We start from the raw sequence: 21,979 nt of genomic DNA, 5'->3' as shown, positions 1-21,979 counted from the left end.
CTGAAAAGACTGTTTTACAAACTTTATGCAAAAGAGAAGAAAATGGAACTTCACATATATGTTAGTTACCTTTTGCCTGTCCTGGTTGTCAAGATGTAACATAATTATGTTGATAAAGATAACTGTTTATGCATACCGGTATTATTTCAATATTCTAGCTGACAACTTGAACAGTGTAACAGTTACAAATCTCATGACCAAAGTGCACATATGATATCACAGTCATTTCCTAGTAACTACTGCATATTTGGAGCAGGGCATAGCTTCCAGTTTTTAATGTAGAAAGTATATACCATACAACAAATATCAAATATTTTCTTAAGGAATTTTCAAGTTTCTGTTCAAAGTAATATGCTTTGTCACAGTGGTTCTTTCCTGAACAGCTTTAACATCAACGTTTTTTATTCTTAGAACTGTTACAATACAATCTTCACAAATTTCAGTAATATATCATTAAAAAAATTATTCATAATTTCAGACAGTATGCCACATTATATGGCGGTGCTAACAGCATATATACAAATCTTGCATATTTCTACCATCAGTTTTTCATTATTTTATTACTCAAAATAAAAACCAATTATCTCATACAACACTCTTTATTCATCAAGAATATGCATTGATACTTACAACGATAGTTAAACATACGCATGATACATTTTGTAATAATTAAATTCAGTAAAAGTATAATTGACAATATTGGGAGTTGATCGGCCGCTCATGACTCAACAAGGTCTCACCGTGTAGAGTCGTTAAAAGCACAGCAAAATCCGTCGACCGAGAGGAGAACAGACGCACCAACCCAAGGCTTGCAAAAACAACGCAACTGCGCAATCCATCGAACTTCGAATTGTGAATCCAACCCAGCCCGGGTGTCACCGGGATGCGGTCAAATGCACAACCCTAGCCAATGTAAAGCGAGGCAATATAACACAACGGACCACAAGGCAAAGCAATGCAAGACACTTTGTACTTTGTAACAGGTATCACTCAAACAACACAAAGTAACGCAAGACACTTTGTACTTTGTAACAGGTGTCACTCAAAGGCAAAGCAACACAAGACACTTTGCACTTTATAACAGGTATCACTCAAATGCAAACACACAACAATTTCAATTGAACGTCGAGCTACCATTCCACCCATTTCGGGTTTCACCGAGAATGAGCGAAACCGCAACACGAGTCAATGAAAGGCAAGGCAAGGCAAGGCAAAGTGACACCACTGAGAGCAACGCAACATACGCAACACACGCAACATTAGGAATTGCCAAGTACTAGGGCAAAACCTTTTACTATCCAGTTAACACAAACTGGTAAACATATGATACCCCAAAGTACGCAACTTGAATGCAAACATACAGACACCGTATCCGCTCACCTCACGGCCGACAGAATTTTACCGCCAACATATTATGAGCGACAATATCCATCAAGCCAGTATTATAAATAAACACCTTTTACTTATAGTATTATGACAAGATGAAGAAAAACTAATATTAAGGTCTATCAAATGTCACAGTTAACAAGAGCTGTCTCCATAGGATGACATATGCCCCCGATGGCACTTTGAATGAGTAGTTATGGCCGATGTTAGAGTTTAGGACCTTTGACCTACGGAGCTGGGTCTTGGGCGCGACAAGTTGTCTTACTGTGCCACACATTCATGCGTAGTTATTTTAAAATCCATGCATGAATGACAAAGATATGGACCGGACACGCCCATCAATGCACTATCATGAAAAATGACCTTTAACGTCTAAGTGTGACCTTGACCTTTGAGCTACGGACCTGGGTCTTGCGCGCGACACGTCGTCTTACTGTGGTACACATTCATGCCAAGTTATTTGAAAATCCATCCATGGTTGACAAAGATATGGACCGGACACGCCCATCAATGCACTATCCTTTAATGTATGAGTGTGACCTTGACCTTTGAGCTACGGACCTGGGTCTTGCGCGCGACACGTCGTCTTACTGTGGTACACATTCATGCCAAGTTATTTGAAAATCCATCCATCGATGACAAAGATATGGACCGGACACGCCCATCAATGCACTATCCTTTAATGTCTAAGTGTGACCTTGACCTTTGAGCTACGGACCTGGGTCTTGCGCGCGACACGTCGTCTTACTGTGGTACACATTCATGCCAAGTTATTTGAAAATCCATCCATCGATGACAAAGATATGGACCGGACACGCCCATCAATACACTCTCCTTTAATGTCTAAGTGTGACCTTGACCTTTGAGCTATGGACCTGGGTCTTGCGCGCGACACGTCATCTTACTGTGGTACACATTCATGCCAAGTTATTTGAAAATCCATCCATCGATGACAAAGATATGGACCGGACACGAAAATTGCGGACAGACTGACAGACCGACAGACTGACAGACGGACAGACGGTTCAAAAACTATATGCCTCCCTTCGGGGGCATAAAAAGCCAGTGTCCTACATAATAATTGTTACCACAAATAATAGCAGAATTTTCTAAGTGATATCCAACTGTGATCACAAAGTTTTTAAGTTCACATGAAATAATATTTACGAGTCAATACTTCCTATAATTATTTTCCTGTCCTTGAATTTCATGTCAATATGACACATTTAACTTAAAAAGTGAAACTTATTCTAATAATTTTATTACTTCACTATTGTCTTCTTGTACATTTAGTTTATATATTTTAATACTAGAAATACGTATATTAATATCAATCAACTATCCCGTGCCTTTTTAAAGAAGTATAAAATCTTTCAAATTATACTGGAGAGTCTTATACAAATATAGTCACGCCCATGCTAAACCGTTTTCTTAAATAACAAAATTTATATACACTGCATCAAAATGTCTCAGTTTTTTCTTCATAACACGGTTCGAACATCTCACATTTGGAAGTCCTTGGTCACGTAACAAGATTACATCTAGCCCCGTCATACATTTTGATCGCTGGATGTGTTATCTCCTGCAGTGTTATTGCTCTCCGGTATATCACCCTCATCAATTTACTTTGGCACGGTTTAACCCTGCAATTGTAAGTAAAAAGACGGCAGTACCTAACAACTCAGTCGTCAAGACCGGGTGGACAATAACAATTAACTTGAACTAGAACATCAACGTTAGCTATTGTTAAATAGATGGACTTTATGCAAATTTCCTTTACAACTTTGAACCAATTTCATAAAACATTCCACAGATGATATAAGATCAACATAAATAGATCAGTAAAGTGTATATAAAATACTGATAAAGTATTCTAGCAAGTTGTTAAAACTACAATACTAGCCCGAAATTAAAGATGCAAAACTCTATGTTTCGAAAGTTTCCTATAAATACAGGGTGTGGCGGGCGGGTAGTTTTGACGTTACCGACGGTGTAGCTAGCAAAATGTGAGAGAACTGCACGAGATTATTGGTATTTATATAATATCGACTGGGTACCAGTATCAATAGGAACCAGTTCAGATCAGCCAAGTGTAACAATATCGATGACACGTTTATCTACGAAAACAGACAACAATTTAATAAACTAGCAGACGGTAATTAACGAGCAACAATTTGAGAAAAAATAAAGCAAATTATTTTAATTCTAAAATAATTTCCATTATTTTATTACTCAAAATAAAAACCAATTATCTCATACAACACTCTTTATTCATCAAGAATATGCATTGATACTTACAACGATAGTTAAACATACGCATGATACATTTTGTAATAATTAAATTCAGTAAAAGTATAATTGACAATATTGGGAGTTGATCGGCCGCTCATGACTCAACAAGGGTCTCACCGTGTAGAGTCGTTAAAAGCACAGCAAAATCCGTCGACCAAGAGGAGAACAGACGCACCAACCCAAGGCTTGCAAAAACAACGCAACTGCGCAATCCATCGAACTTCGAATTGTGAATCCAACCCAGCCCGGGTGTCACCGGGATGCGGTCAAATGCACAACCCTAGCCAATGTAAAGCGAGGCAATATAACACAACGGACCACAAGGCAAAGCAATGCAAGACACTTTGTACTTTGTAACAGGTATCACTCAAACAACGCAAAGTAACGCAAGACACTTTGTACTTTGTAACAGGTGTCACTCAAAGGCAAAGCAACACAAGACACTTTGCACTTTATAACAGGTATCACTCAAATGCAAACACACAACAATTTCAATTGAACGTCGAGCTACCATTCCACCCATTTCGGGTTTCACCGAGAATGAGCAAAACCGCAACACGAGTCAATGAAAGGCAAGGCAAGGCAAGGCAAAGTGACACCACTGAGAGCAACGCAACATACGCAACATACGCAACACACGCAACACTAGGAATTGCCAAGTACTAGGGCAAAACCTTTTACTATCCAGTTAACACAAACTGGTAAACATATGATACCCCAAAGTACGCAACTTGAATGCAAACATACAGACACCGTATCCGCTCACCTCACGGCCGACAGAATTTTACCGCCACAATAAATTTATAATTTATCCGCCAAAATTCTACGGCCTTTCAAACTCTTCTTTAAAAAATCGCATCTTTTATATAATCACCAAAAAACTGTAGACCTACTTTCTTATACTGTATTCCATCTGACCGAAACACAATGTGGCATAGCATCAATATCGAGCCTAATTATAATGAATTTGCCATCTGAATAAACTGACTTGTGGTAGGCCATATATTACTAAATCTAATCTTACAACTTCCAGAGCTATGATTTTGATATAACTTGCATCAACAATTAGACAGTACAAGCTCCCCTTTTAAAGATTTGGCTGAAACGGCAGAAAAAAGAAAAAACTGACATTTTACTCCAGATTAACGAGTAGAAGTCCTGAATTTACGATCATTTCTCTATTAATTGAGATAATTAATGCACATACAGAAGACATTTTGTCTGCGCCTATAGAAAAATTTATGTGACCCGATTTCTACTCCTTAATTCTGAAATAACAGGGTTTGATAGATACAAATTTCATTGTTTTGAAATTTTATATACGCATATTTGTTCTCAACTATGGACAAGTCTGAAACTTGAACAATTTGTATGTTAATCGTTCGCTCACATAAACAAACCAAAGTATGATACAATAAACAAAGTCTAACATTTTTTCAACTCGTATTCCTCGTATATCGTGCATGGGAAGCAGTCGCATTTGACCTTTATTAAAAACTTTGTCGATAGAGCCCGCTTGTCTCGGGTAGCACAATTATTTCGACAGCCGTCTGACAGTTTATTTATGACGAAACCCGTATGTAAATGAAAAACCCGTGCAGTTTGTGAAATTAATTTAAAGCCCTGCTCCCGTCCTACATTTTAACCTTGAATCGTAACTGAAAAAGCAAGAAAATCCCGTCTATGAACAGTGACACCTGTCAAAATAGAGTCTATTTTATATATAATTCTATATGAAATACCATTAGTTTTGCGTGCAACAGTGTGGTACGTGCCTATTATAATCATGGTTGCATACACACAACAGAATTAATTGAATAGCAGCGGGGTAGGATTTTAAGCCTGTAATGTAAGTTAAATTCGTCTTTCACAAAACAACATACACTATAAGAAAATAATGTGATGGGTTGATATCGGTCATTGTTAAGGTAAACGGTAAGTGATTTTTTTTTATTTATAATGATTTAATAGCTGTATTGTATGTAACCGAGGTATAAGTGCTACTTTTATTTAAGATTGTAACAATGTTCGAACTCTATGGATCTACATCAGGAGCTGCTTATCTGAATCTGAATAACTTAAACCAAAAATGTCATCATGACGACCTGGTACATGTTCAGCGTATATAGGAAAGCAATAAAATCTGACAACTACATGATAGTTTGTACAAGATACTTATAACTGCCCTAGGCAAAAGAGCTTTTAGATTTATTACTTATTATTCAGCAGTTGTTTAATAAGTCTGATCCCCAAACCACAACCGCCGCTAAGATTGGAAACAATTCCGTCAATGTTATGTTTGCTGTAAATCCAAGTCTGTATCATAAATCAAGTCATCAGTGACGGTGAAAATAAATACCAAAATCGGAATATTCACCCGGGTACTATCCAAAGACAAAATTATAAATCTTAGTTTGTAACAGAAAAAACTGAAATCCAACTGATTTTTTTTTTTTGTAAAAATCATAACATTGTTAAATATCCTAATTCTTGTATGATGATATAGTTTTGTCAGACCAAAAACGGCGAGTAAAGATTGACCGGTAAAAATTGTCATCGTGACGAACCGGTACAATCTTAGAAATGTGACAATTTATTAGTGTTCAACTTTGATTTATGCAAATTCTAAAATCTAGCAAACTATTCAAATGTTATGTACCTGGTTAAGTTACAAATGAAAGCGACTTTAATTGATATGTCAACGTCCTCGTGTATCTACAAATAAGTTTTAATTTGTGTTCGCCTGTGAATTTAATGTTTTGACATACTTCTATGCTACATAACGTAAACTATAAATGGTTAAATTGAACCTGCTGCGCATGAATGACGTAAACTGAGATCCGAAGTGACCTAATTATTGAACCAATTTATATTAACCGTTAATAAGATCGTTCATTGTATGATAAATGGTGAGTTCCTCTATATTCACCTGAAATATTTTTGTGAAATGAAACATTTTACTGAAATCTTGAAATTTAGCAGTGGGACCGGCTACTCGATCAGTTTCAATATTATTTTAAATTTGCGTATTGATTATTCTGAATTCAGTGAAACGTATTTAACTATTACTCTTAAAGTGAACATAGCAATTCAATGAAATTAAAAGACAGTTTGTGTAAGAGATAAGATGTTCCAACTGTTATGTTTCCTGAACTGACAGAATCTGAGAAGTGATCCTTTATGAAAGGAAGCTCGAACAAAAAGACGAAAACTTTTGATTTCTTAAAGACTTTATATGCGCGTTGAAATTTGTACACTTTACATCGTAAGAAAATTTGCGAATAAACCACGTACGATTACAGAAATTACAGTCATAATACATATGCATAAAAACTGATGTTAACTGGTTTAACCAGCATGTAATGGCCCATAAATTATTATTTGACTTAGACCATGGAGCTGAAGTGCTTTGACGTAAAAGAAATTGATCGTCATAACTCGTGAATGAATAAGTTCTTCTAACGCAATGCGCGATCTCTGAAGTTATACATATAATGCAATATCTCATCAATTTTGTAAGAATACCTGGTATACTGAAATGTAAGTGATGAATTCATTAGTAGATTTCTCAAAAAACTTAATATTTTTCTGTACATTCAATGCGCTAATAACTATTCAGATTAACTACCAAACCCTTGCAAAAAACGGACTTTTGACTGTGCATTTCGGTTGTAATACCTAATTTATCTACTCGCCTTAACATTTAATTAAAGCTGACCCTGAATCGCTTTAAGTAAACATCTGTCGAGCGTAAAGTTTGTAAAGAAATGTCAAATACAGTTCAATTACTAGGTCATTCGTACCACAAGTTTTCAAAACAAATATTTCTCTACATGCAAAATTCTTATAAATATCAAAATATGAAAATCGTAGCAAGGATACAAAAACTAAATCTAATTTTACAAACATGATGTTTACAAAAACGAACTGTTGTTAGACACCTGCTCCAGTTCTACCTTATAACCTTAAATTGACACTGAAAAAGCATGGAAATCATGACTATTAACAGAGACGCCTGTCAAAATAGCGACTATTAAATCAAATTATACATTTGTGTATACAAAACACCTTTGATTTTGCAAGCTAAGTGTAGTACATGTTGCCTTATGTCATCAAAAGTTATATACACAGTAAAATTTGAATAACCGTGGAACCGAGTTTACTGATATTGTATGCCAAAATAGAGTGTAAAGGATAGCCTGTAGACGCGTGCGTAGATATATATTTGCGTCGCCACACCCCATTCGTGAATATTATTAAAAAACCTAAGGCTCTATGTTTGAACAACAAACAATCTACTAAATCTGTGATATTATTTTTCGACATACCGGCAGAAGATTGGTAACACCGTCAACAACATTCTCTTCTAAAGCATCTGCACCTAGCATCCCTCTTGCCATTGTCCTGAGGAGCATACTGCAGAATATTTCTGTTGCAAGGATTCCTCCGAAATATCAGTTCCCGCCTTTGACCACGAGGCATTGCAATGATAAATCAAAACATGTAAATAGTTTTGACGTTACCGACGGTGTAGCTAGCAAAATGTGAGAGAACTGCACGAGATTATTGGTATTTATATTATATCGACTGGGTACCAGTATCAATAGGAACCAGTTCAGATCAGCCAAGTGTAACAATATCAATGACACGTTTATCTACGAAAACAGACGACAATTTAATAAACTAGCAGACGGTAATTAACGAGCAACAATTTGAGAAAAAAAAAATTAAATTATTTTAATTCTAAAATAATTTCCATTACTATACACATTCTAGTAAAAATGCCATATTTGATAATGATATTGGGAGGGGCCAAAACTTGCCTAAATCCTATATGCTCATTTAAAGGCTATCTGGCACTTTTGTTTGAAATGCTGAAATCTTGATATTGTATAATACAGATAATTACCAAGATTTTATGTAAATAAGAGTGTTTTATATAAACAAGATGATGGCCCTAGGTTGCTCACCAGAGTAACACACCCATAACAAACTTGTTTGACCTAGTGACCTAGTTTTTGATACCACATGACCAGTTTCAAACTTGTCTCGAGTTTTCAAGGAGATAAACATTCTGACCAAGTTTCATTTAGATTGGGCCAAAATTGTGACCTATAGAGTGTTAACAGTGAAATTGTTGACGACGACGACAGACAACTGACAATGGATGACTGACACAGGGCGATCATAAAAGCTCATCTTGAGCACTTCTTAGGTTAACTAACAAAATATATTTTTCCAACAGGGAAGCAAAATTAACGATAAATCTATTGCTCTGAAAATAAAGGATAGATTAAATAATTCAAATGCTTTGGTTTTAGTCTCTCTTTAACCCTTAGCCTGCTGGCGGCAAGTGATTCTGCCTTTGCGACCAGTGCAGACCAAGATCAGCCTGCACATCCGTGCAGTCTGATCATGGTCTGCATTGTTCGCTCTTCAGTCAGTAAATTTTCAGTGAACACCCCTTCAAATGATAAATGGTATTGCCCAAATTGAATGAAAGACCAGTCCATTTTAGAAATTTAGCAGGCTAAGGGTTAATAAAGTCTTTCAGTTTATTACAAATATAAGCACTTACTAGCAAAGTCAATAAAATATCACAGTATCAAAACACACGCTAACATGCAAAATTATCAATGTCGGATTTAAAATTTAAGTAACATGATTTTTTTCTTCAATAATTTTGTTTTTAAAAGGTTACATAAAATTTATTAAATTAGAATATCCCCGTTTGGCTCACAAAATCTTCTCCTGATAAAAAGTTTTTGTCTATTTAGCAGCATTGTATATTTTAAACTCTTTAACCTTTAAGACAGATTGGGCAAATTCTTCTTAAATCAAGATTTTTATCAAAAATTTCATGAAAAAAGATGAAACATTAACTTCCAAAAAATCTGACTCACAAAATCTTCTCCTGATAAAAAGTTTTTGTCTATTTAGCAGCATTGTATATTTTAAACTCTTTAACCTTCAAGACAGATTGGGCAAATTCTTCTTAAATCAAGATTTTTATCAAATTTTTCATGAAAAAAGATGAAACATTAACTTCCAAAAAATCTGACTCACAAAATCTTCTCCTGATAAAAAGTTTTTGTCTATTTAGCAGCATTGTATATTTTAAACTCTTTAACCTTTAAGACAGATTGGGTACATTCTTCTTAAATTAAGATTTTTATCAAATTTTTCATGAAAAAAGATGAAACATTAACTTCCAAAAAAATCTGACATTAGGTAAGTCAGTATTGCAAATACTTCAAGCACATTTATTGGAGCATCTGTATTAAAGTCTGATTGAATGTACATGATTCCTGCTGTTAAGAAGTCTTTCCCAAACACATACACTGCTTGCATCCAAACCCATTTATATAAGTCTAACAAAAACCACAAAGTTGGCAGTTCTGACAAGTGTTTGCCTCTTGTCCGACGCTATGTCAGAAATTACAATCGACATGTGTTCAACCAAAGAGATCTGAGATGAGTTTATCAGCTTGCATTTTGTGGATATGTCCAATTCCTACAGCCGGTAATCCTAGTACATCCCTTCCAACATAATGCAGCTGAAATAAACACAATAGATAAATATATATTCTAACACTTTAAGATTTTCTTTTATATAAACGAAGAAGGATTTTACAGTGTATTGTCTTGTTGATTAAAACATGTTTTGCAAAATCACCTACTTTTGGCTATTCCAGTTAACTGTGTCCATATATAACTAAAAAAGAATTCCAGATTAGTATCCCTTCCTGGTGTAATATGAACATGTTAGAATGGAAACAGATTTGAGTTTTGCATGCTTTGTTGGCAAATAAACACTCTTTTTTTTCATTCAGATGCGTATTAATTAATCACTCAGGCATTTGGTTTTGTGATTAGGTTACTACGCATCTGAACTCAAAACCATATTTTGTTTGCCATCGAAGCATGCAAACTCAAATCTATTTCTCAATTTTATTAAAAATATCAACAATTAAGGTAGTTCTGCACGTTTGGATCGAAATTTTTTCTACAATGTAGAATTTGATTGAACTCTGATTTTTCAAAACTTCAGAATATACCTAGAAAATTCAGCAAATAAAAAGGATAGGGTCGTGTGCTTGAATTTTTGCTAGACTGATTTGAAAAATTTGGACCTCACGCAATATTTCATAATTGGAGTCTATGGGAATATCATTACTTTCATAACATTTTCGCGAATAGAAATTTTTCTACAATGTAGATTTTTATGAAACTTCTCACAGTTGTAAATGAATACATGGCCTATAATTTGGTGAAATAAAATGTATAGGTCCGTGTGCTTATTTTTGTGATATTTGACCATGATTAAAGTGAACCGGACATTTCACGCTAATTTCAAGACAATATTTTGATTATTTTAAAGTGTCATATGTTTTAATTTCATATTATGATTTTAAAAATATAGCAATAGTGCCATTGTAATAAATTTACTCACAGATTACAAATAATTCATAAAATCATTTTCAATTCCGTACGCCGATTCCAGACTTTATTATACGTTTTCCGGATAAATGACGTTACGCCATCACTTCCGGTTTATCAAACATGCAGAACTACCTTAAATTAAATTTTCTTATATTCAACATGAAGTTTAGGATTTATTTATAAAAATTATGCATGTCACATGTTATACACATTGTCATTTTCAATTATGTAACATTTTCAATATATAGGTGTATGAATGCATCTTCTAAGGAGGTGGGTTATCTTAATATTTGTATGTGCGCATGCCCAACTGGAAGCTAACGTGATGATTTACGGCAACGTTTACGACAAACTAGATGTGTTTGTATATATATTCTTCTGAACGATTATCATGAACCTGTCTCTGATCTGATGCTTTATGGTTTAATAATGCAGAAATAATGAATAAATTGCTGCAGAAAGGCTTCAAAACATTGTTGATTGAAAATGACATGTGTCAGTTACCACCCAAAATTAATAACTTTTATTGTGAAAGTAGGTAATCCTGTGCATTTTCTTAAGTTTAACTATTTTTAAACAACCATTACCGTATTTGCTTAAATATTATTTATGAGTCTTTCGCTCTGAATAATTATCAATATTTTGCTTCTTTTATGTAGTTATATTTAAATGTTATGCGGAATGTAAGAAAACTGATGAAGGTAACTGATGTTATTGGGAATATAGTTGGATGAAAGGTAACTCATGGTATTATGGCCATTTTCAAATAAAAATCGGACAGTTTGATTTGTAATACAAATTTTTCAGTTTCCGATAATAATTTGATGTTACCATGGAAACGAAGCCCATGACCAATACATCTAAATGTAAAATTCAAAAGGAATTTAAGGAATACCACATCATTTTTATTTGCATTTCAACAATATTCATGAGGCTAATAGCAGCATGCAAAACGATTTTTCCATAAAAAATGTCAGATGAGTGCATGGTACTGCTGTACATACTTTAAGCTGTGAAATTTGTTTAAATAAATGCAAATAAATAGAGGATATTACATGAGTGTCTTTTCATATTGAATTTATTAAACAAGTTGAATAAAATGATAAAATGCGAGGCTCTGCCGAGCATTTTATCAATTTTATTCAACGAGTTTAATAAATTCAATGTGGAAAGTCACAAATGTAATATTCTTTTTATCACATGTTAGCCTTTCTTGTCGAAACATCAAAAAATCGACTTTCTTTTACTATATAAACAAGACAATTTGACCGACGTCGCCTATACTATAAATGACGTCGACATCAAAGCTTTATGACACTAGTGTATTATCATTTTTATTTAATAGCTTTATTACACTCCTGCGACGTCAAACATGTGATAACATGAAAATATTACTTACGTTAAAAATAAGATGTTTTAAAGCTACATTAACAAGAAAGATAATTTTATTTTTTTTTTTTTACAAGAAATTACAATAAAAAGCAAGATATAGACCATTCTAAACAGCTGAAGTTTATACCTTGTAAATATAATAGTATGCAGAAACAGCTGAAGTTTATACCTAGTAAACATAATAGTATGCAGAAACAGCTGAAGTTTATACCTAGTAAAAATAATAGTATGCAGGTTAGCTGAAGTTTATACCTTGTAAATATAATAGTATGCGGAAACGGGAGACAATCAAAATCCCCTTGATCAAAATCCCCTTCACTGAAAAATGACAGTAAATACAATGCCTTTAGCAAACATAATATAATTTGGAGCACTGAGATCTATATATCTATAATGTTAATCACAGAGGGGATTATGATAACCCCTGCAAATGTGTGAAGGGGATTTTGTAACACCCAGGCATTTTTCACTGGAGGGGATTTTGATCAAGGGGATTTTGATATACACTCTGCGGAAACAGCTGAAGTTTATACATGTACCTAGTAAATATAATAGTACAGCTGAAAGGGCTTGGTACGCTTTACTATACAAAATGGCCTAAAATATCATGAAAAATTAAAAGTTTTTTATTTTATGAAAAAAATGTATCAGATTATAGCCAATTATACAAGGAACGTAAACGCGAACATTACGTCACCTACGCAACTACTGATGACGTCATAAGTGACGTTATACGGACGTCGTAAATCGTAAAAGTAACGAAAACGTGTATTTTTTTCAACAAACGCCCAAAATAAATGACATTCGCAAGTAATAAACTTTAGATTTTTTACATGGTTAATAAGAACAGGATGTAACCTTTCACATGACAGAGGAGTTTGGAAGTTTATCGTTTGCGGATGGTGAGTATTTTGCAGGAACTTTTCGAAGGTGTACATGATTATTTTGTTCTGGACCAGTATACAACTTTATAAGCAAGAAGTAGTTGTCGTTTAGGAAACGATTATAATCGTACCGGTCAATTATTACAATCTAGATAAGTTTTAGCTTATTTTTCATTACAGCTTTCCAAGAATGTCAATTTTTTATTTGATCTGATATGATTTTATTTAATCTTAATTGTTTACAAAATGATGGACTAAAGAATGAACATGCGCACTGGATACATTGTAGTTAAGCGACGATAATTATAATATCAATTATAATTGTCTTTAACGAAAAGCGAATTGACATCATGCAACTGTGCGGACAAATCGTCTGCAAATTTAAAAGCAGGAAACTTGTCACTAATGTTATGAATTTTCATGGTTAATTTATCGAAAATCAACATTATCCTATGTTCATATCATTATAAAAATGAATCACGTAATTAACTGTGTATGTCAGTTAGATCTACTTTAATTTATAAGTACTTATAGCGTAAAATAACCACAATTACAAACAAAGTTTTTCCGCACTATTCAAATGTCTATAAGCTAAATACACACCTAGAGTGTGAGATTACCTTCGTACTTGTGTCAAGAATACCAAACAGACATATGCATAGCTACATGGTTATGTATTATCTCTCTCTGTCTGAGAGAGACCTACAAGCCTTTTTCATAATGAAAAAGGAAGATTGATTTCATTACATCTGACCAAAATATAACTGTATATATTCAAGACGTTCAACACAAACCGAATGGTTTTACATTATTTCAAAGTTCTTCCAGATTTTCTCATTTTATTTATTTTTGTAAAAATAAACAGGTTTTGATTAGTTTAATTTTTTTTACAATAGTATATAATAAAAACATATTAGAATTATAAAAGAAATTACCTCCCTTTATTAAATACAACATTTTTTTTCCACACTTAAATGTTAATCAAAAAAATGTGCGATTTCATATGTGTCCGCGCATGTGTAGTTAATCAAAGAAACTTGACACAAATGTTCACCACACGGAGACGACGTGCAGAGCGCTTGTTTCGGATGACTAGCTTCAAGGTCAAGGTCACACTTAGGGGTCAACGGTCATATGAGTGTGTGCGCTCTGTAACTCTTGAACTGCTTGAAGGATTTCAAAGAAACTTGGCACAAATGTTCACCACAATGAGACAACGTGCAGTGTGCTTGTTTCGGATGACTAGCTTCAAGGTCAAGGTCACACTTAGGAGTGAAAGGTCATATATGACTTTGCTGTGTCCGCTCTGTAACTCTTGAACTGCTTGAAGGATTTCAAAGAAACTTGGCACAAAATGTTCACCACACTGAGACGACGTGCAGAGCGCTTGTTTCCGATGACTAGCTTCAAGGTCAAGGTCACACTTAGGAGTGAAAGGTCATATATGACTTTGCTGTGTCCGCTCTGTAACTCTTGAACTGCTTGAAGGATTTCAAAGAAACTTGACACAAATGTTCACCACAATGAGACAACGTGCAGTGCGCTTGTTTCGGATGACTAGCTTCAAGGTCAAGGTCACACTTAGGAGTGAAAGGTCATATATGACTTTGCTGTGTCCGCTCTGTAACTCTTGAACTGCTTGAAGGATTTCAAAGAAACTTGGCACAAAATGTTCACCACAATGAGACAACGTGCAGTGCGCTTGTTTCGGATGACTAGCTTCAAGGTCAAGGTCACACTTAGGAGTGAAAGGTCATATATGACTTTGCTGTGTCCGCTCTGTAACTCTTGAACTGCTTGAAGGATTTCAAAGAAACTTGACACAAATGTTCACCACACTGCGACGACGTGCAGAGCGCTTGTTTCGGATGACTAGCTTCAAGGTCAAGGTCACACTTAGGAGTGAAAGGTCATATATGACTTTGCAGTGTCCGCTCTGTAACTCTTGAACTGCTTGAAGGATTTCAAAGAAACTTGGCACAAAATGTTCACCACACTGAGACGACGTGCAGAGCGCTTGTTTCGGATGACTAGCTTCAAGGTCAAGATCACACTTAGGAGTGAAAGGTCACATATGACTTTGCTGTGTCCGCTCTGTAACTCTTGAATTGCTTGAAGGATTTCAAAGAAACTTGGCACAAATGTTCACCACACTGAGGCGACGTGCAGAGCGCATGTTTTAGATGACTCGCTTCAAGGTCAAGGTCACACTTAGGGGTCAAAGGTCATATATGACTTTGCTTTGTGTATAATGCTCTGCATTGCAGTGCTCTTGTTTTTATTTGGCAGATCCCTTTTTTGTTCTCTTACAATATTTTTTCTTGTATTACTTCCCTTTTTTGTTACTATAAATAGCTTATTTTGAAACTTTTTTATTATTGGCCGTAGGGAAAAACCAAGACCACTTTTCTGTGGTACAACATGGATGGTACATCCAATTGCTAGATGTATTTTGACATAACTTTACCTGGTAAGAATTTTTTTGTTGACTTAGAATTTTTTTTTGGAATTTCTTCTTTTTGTTGTTCCTGTCCTTTGGGCTTCAACAGTCAAGTTCTTTAAATTTTGCTCCCATCCTCTGGTGTAACCCTTCGGGCGTATATTGCCCCGCTTGGCGGCGCTCTTGTTAGGTAAAAATGAATGTAGCCCGCCGGCGATCCTTGTTTTAGACGGAACGTACATGTATATACACCAAAGTTCTAATTTCAAATTCCAGCGCAAAACATACAGTGTACACAAGAAAAGACCACTTGTCAAACCAATGATGGTAGTAACAACATCTGGATACATAGTATCAGTACTTGGTCCATATTTGGCGAATGGTAAAAATAATGATGCGAACATTTTGAACAGTATGTTAGAGCAAAATGTTGAAGAAATGAAAACATGGGTTAGGCGTGGCGATGTTTTCGTCGTTGACAGAGGTTTTAGAGATTCTTTAGGAGTGCTTAAAGACATCGAAATTGAAGCTAAAATGCCTTCTTTTTTAGAGAAAGGAAAAACACAACACACAACAGAAGACGCTAGCGAAAGTAGACTTGTGACAAAAATACGTTGGGTTGTAGAATCTGCCAATGCTAGAATCAAACAATGGCAGATTCTAAATAATGTACTACCAACAAGTCAATTACCGTATTAAACGGATTATGTCCGCATCATATGCGCAATCTGTAACAAGTTTAAGCCTCCACTTTCTCAAACAAAGGATCGCCTCGCAGATATCCAACTTGGCACTAAAATGTTCAAACTTGCTAAAAGGAAAAACGAAATTACAAAACACAGTAGAAGAAAAACTTCAAAGCCGGACGAAACAAAAGTGGCGAGAAGTAACAGAATCAGCAGTTACTGACTTTCCTAAATTGTCAGAAGAACACGTGCGCGTAATTAATTTAGGGGTTTATACTGTAAAATTGGCTAAATCGTACACAGCTGAACATATGAGTGACGACACCTATGCATTATCTGTATGTAGCGATGTTCCTGGTATTTTGCAAGCTAGACTACAAAGCAGGCATACATTAGTTGTTAAGTATAAATGTTGGATAGGGTATGACAGTAAAAATATCACATCTTGGTATTGCAAGTGTAAGGCCGGCGCACGTGTTGTCGGGTCATGTGCCCATGTAGCGAGTGTGGTATGGTACCTGGGAACCGGTCGTTATCGTTCAAACAAATGGCCGACTGGCTGGGATTACTTCGTGTCTGATGCTAGTAAGCAAGAGGAATAATGTTTTAATCCAAAATGTGTTGATGTTTATCAAATTGGTGGGTGACATGTACGTCGCTAACCGATATGATAGTTAAAAATACCAGTCATTTGTCATATCTATGTTGACAGTGGATGACTAATTAAGACATGCTGTATGAACACTAGTTCGGCGAAACTCTGTTATATTTTTATCGTTTTACAAAGTCGAATGATATGCATGTTAGCTTTTCTATGAAAATGATTTTATTCTACTGTCTTTTCATTCATTTATTCATTCATTCATTCATTCATCCATTCATTCACTCAAATGCTTTTGTTTAAAGAATGACTATTGATCCGATGTTAATAGAATACTTAGAACTGTTATTTTTGCATTCCACAATAGAGACTTACAGTTTATAGGAATAGATACCTAACTGTATTTGAACATTAGCAATGGAAATTGTAATAGCATTACATGTCAAAGTTTCCTAAGCTGTCAATAATGAAATGTTTATTACCACTTACACAGACACATGTATATTAATCAGTGTTTTATATATACATGTACGTATGCGTTAATTGTTCATTATCATCAAACTTATATTTAATTCATCATTTTGTATCAATCGCTTCAGATATATAAAATGCATAAAATTATCACTAAGCCTTTCTATCTGCGTCAGTCATTATTTCTCCATAACAGAGAGTATGCAACAAACGATAATACAAAATGTTAGTTAGTTGTCAGTCACTTGCGTATAACAGATTAAAAACTATAGGGAGAGCGGCAGCGGTGAATTGTATTACAAGTATGAAAACACATATTCAAACGCGGTTCCGGTTTTTATTTATTTATTTTAACCACATATGAAATATAAATATACACTCATAGACATTTATAATCAGTCATCTATGATTTTCATAATTTCGTGAAGACTACTAAAATAAAATAATAAAGTACACCACGCATGGTTAATTTGAGCCATTTTAACGGGAAATTACCCTCACGAATAAATGGTATAATATTATGGGAACAAAGGCGATCGAGAAAATATCAATTGAGTAATTTAAATATTATCAAAGTTATCGCTATAACAACAGTGACCGATTATAAAAGTCCATGAGTGTAGATTATTGTTTTATTTATCGCGGTCAGCATCTTGATAAAGTCAGCACGATATATGAGGTTAATGCGGATCTGTTTCTTTTGTCGTTTTATACTTATTCGCTACATTTAAATAACAGTAACAGTATAAATAGTCGACAACTGCTTAATGTCCGCAGTACCGAATTAAACTAGTGGATACTGAGAAAGTGATAAGCGGGAAATGAAGAATTCAGCGCGACGTCAAAATGAACTGAGCAGACGACATTCTCGATCGAACAGTCAGGTCGGTAAATATTCTGTAGAAAGGTGAGTTTTTGATGTATCTGAATAATTTTTTCAGTTTCTTGTTGTTAAAAGTTTGCAATCTTTGCATGACAAATATTAGCAATTTTTGTGATGGGCCATTTTTCAATGTAAAGCGTACCGAGCCCTTTATTGTAAATGTGTGTGGAAACAGTTTTAAATAGAGTTTATTGTCATTGTAAGTTGAAACAGCTTTAAATACAGTGGACCTTCTGAATACCGGACCTTCAAAACCCGGAAACTTCACAAAATTGGAAGATTTTCTCGATCCCAATCTATTCCTTCTATTTTCTGTATTTTAAAAAAAAATGACTTATTTCAATACAATTTTACTTCCAAAAACCACACAACATGAACAAGTAGATATTAGTTTATTATAAATTTGTGCCTAGGTGAAAATTCTGTGATTCCATGGTTTACCAATTAGTCGTGACTGTTTATTTTGACATGCATTAGAATCATAACCTGTCAATCTAAGGATCAAATACCAGCCAAGTTCTTGATAATTAAATTAGATAATGATCTTTCATTAAAGAAATTAATTTCAATTACACTAATTTGTATTTTTTTCTGTTCTTAGTACTTACCGATATATATAATTTTGTCCTTTGTATTAAAGATTTTTGTAACTGTATGTGGAAACAGCTTTAAATAGAGTTTATTATAAATGTAGACAAGTCAAGTCAAGTCAAAGTCAAATAGTTTATTTACGTCTCTTCGTACGTATAGCATGGTAAAACATTATAATATTACAATATTTTAAAAAAAAACACGTATGCCTTTCTATACAGAAATATAAGAGACAATGTGATCTATACACATTTACATATTCTAAAACCTAATATCTATTAAGATGACTAAGTCACCAACATAAAACTATTAAAATCTTTATATGCAGAAATACCTTCAAAAGTTTACTTACATAAAATTAAAAAAGTATAAAATTAAGAAGCATGAGGAAACTGTGAATCTATCTGTGGCTAGGTGCAGATAATTACTGTAGGGAAATTTTGTGTCTAAGATGTTATATGGAAATTTGAATCTATATGTGACCAAATAAAGTTAATAAGCGCTGTCAGAGGACAGCAACGCTCAACTATTCGACAGCCTTGTCAACTGAATGAAAATTAAAGTCAGTAAAGGGGCATAACCTGTAAAATTCCATAACAGGGTTAAGGAACCTGCACAATGCATATCAACTCATGACATGGACAACTGCGTGAAGTTTCAATCCATTCCTACTCAGATATCAGCTTACTTATAAAATATGTATGTATGTGGTAAAACCTTCAATAGCTAAAACTGTAGTATATGAAAATCAGCTTTAAACAGTTAAAGTGTATTTAAAATGTGTTTGGACAAAAGCTTTCAATAGCTAAAGCTATTATACATGAATGTGGACATGGCTGTAAACATCTTAAGTTTACTGTAATTATATTTTGCAACAGTTTTAAATACCTTAAGGTTATTGTAATTGTATGTGGACGTCAATAAAATACAAAACTCTTCTAGCATTGTTTTTTTTTTTGCAGTTTTAATCCATTATGAAACTTGCTTTAGTGGTTTTTTTACAGTAAAAGGCATGCCTTCTATAAAAGATTAAAATTGACCTGAACAAGAGACGTTAGAGAGAAAGCCATATCCCCAGCCACAAACGGGAGATCAATAGGTAATCAAAAGTTACGCATTTGTAACTTCCACTCATACCTACATGTATCTATATATACATTCAGGAGCTTGAATTGTACCAGTAGTGATTTCTTCACAGTTTGTTTGTTTGTTTGTTTTGGGTTTAACGCCGTTTTTCAACAGTATTTCAGTCATGTAACGGCGGGCAGTTAACCTGACCAGTGTTCCTGGATTCTGTACCAGTACAAACCTGTTCTCCGCAAGTAACTGCCAACTTTCCCACATGAACCAGAGGTGGAGGACTAATGATTTCAGACACAATGTCGTTTATCAAATAGTCACGGAGAACATACGCCCCGCCCGAGGATCGAACTCACGACCCCGCGATCCGTAGACCAAGGCTCTTACCTACTGAGCTAAGCGGGAGGGCTGATTTCTTCACAGAAGGAAAGATAAATTGAAAACCTTTCACAATGGAGTTATGGTTCTTGCACTATCTTTCATACAGTAAATGGCATTGTATTTCATTAGCCATTTAAGATATTGTGTGGGCAAATATTGCGTAACTTAGACAGATGGGATCAACTTCGATATACATCTCCTGCAGGAAATAACGAACAAATTCCCCTTGGAATATTCATTTATCATCTAATGGATTTAGGCCTAAGAAAAGATATGTTCCATGAATTATTTTAATGATTAAGGTACGTGAAAAATCACAATGTACAAGACATAAACTCAAAGACCCAATCATTTGACCTTTAGTTCAGCATGTTAGTTGTGCACATTGTCTTGATGTGTGGAACTTTTAATTAATTCTTAGATTCTCTTCAAGTGGTTTAAAAGAGATCTTCCAAACATAAACTCAAGTCCCAAAGGTTTGACTTTGCACTGTGACCAGGAAATCGGACCTTCACAACTGAAACGGTGTTTTAAGACCTTGCCAAGATTCATGAATACTTGCAAGGCATTTAGAAATGAAATACAGTTGAAATTCGGTATCTTGAATTCCAAAGGATAAAGCATTTTACCTGGTGATACTGAAATTCGACTTGATATCATGTGCACATGTTTTGGGGCAGGACCTGTCTTCCAGATAGCTGGAATTTTGAGAGAAGCGAGTTTGAGATACTGAGTTTCAACTGTTCAAGGTTTAAAGTATTTACCGTGACCTTTGGTCCGGTAAGTTGAAACATGTGTTCTGCATATCGTTTCTATGAGTTGCGAATTCCAAGTGATTTTCATTAATACCTTTCAGTTATAAATTTACTAGTATCATATATTTCTGCGCAAATCATAAAAGTTTTGACTGTACCTTACATCCGACAAGATTTTCAAATCTTGGGGAAACGAAAGACCATGCACCCATATTTCTATGTTCCTCCTGTGCCCAGATATATTCTGAAAAATATACAGCTGAGAACAACTTAAACATTCAAATACTGTTACTAGATTTCTTTTCTAACATGTTTTAACTTTCAGCCTTCTTCACAGAAAACAAGAGGACCATGATGGTCCTGAATCGCTCACCTATCCCCACATGACCCAGTGTTGAACTGAGTATGACGTCGTTATTTCTATTATTTGACACAGTGACCTAGTTTTTGAGCACATGTGACCCAGATATTATCAAGATAAAAAATTCTGACCAATTTTCATGAAGATCCATTGAAAAATATGGCCTCTAGAGAGGTCACAAGGTTTTTTATATTGACCTAATGACTAGTTTTTGAAGGCACGTGACCCACTTTTAAACCTGACATGATTTTCTCAAGGTGAACATTCTCCCCAATTTTCATGAAGATCTCTTGAAAAATATGGCCTCCAGAGAGGTCACAAGGTTTTTTTTTT

The 21,979-nt window shown here is 34.7% G+C and overlaps 1 protein-coding gene across 1 annotated transcript in view; it reads right to left on the bottom strand.

Annotated features, from left to right (window-relative positions):
- Nucleotides 1-8,553: 8,553 nt before the first annotated feature.
- Nucleotides 8,554-21,979, bottom strand: part of LOC123535921 (2-oxoadipate dehydrogenase complex component E1-like) — a 68,340-nt gene continuing 54,914 nt past the window's right edge. The window contains exons 21-22 of the mRNA XM_053549405.1: nucleotides 21,444-21,529; nucleotides 8,554-10,235 (exon numbers count right to left, since the gene is read on the bottom strand). Of these exons, the coding sequence (XP_053405380.1) occupies nucleotides 10,134-10,235; nucleotides 21,444-21,529 (188 nt within the window). The 3' untranslated portion in view covers nucleotides 8,554-10,133. The remainder of the gene's footprint in view (nucleotides 10,236-21,443; nucleotides 21,530-21,979) is intronic.

Source organism: Mercenaria mercenaria, chromosome 1 (assembly GCF_021730395.1).
Source record: "Mercenaria mercenaria strain notata chromosome 1, MADL_Memer_1, whole genome shotgun sequence".
In the NCBI taxonomy this organism is placed as follows: domain Eukaryota; kingdom Metazoa; phylum Mollusca; class Bivalvia; order Venerida; family Veneridae; genus Mercenaria; species Mercenaria mercenaria.
The sequence above is the reverse complement of the archived record's forward strand: the minus strand, read 5'-3'. Positions and strand labels throughout refer to the sequence as shown.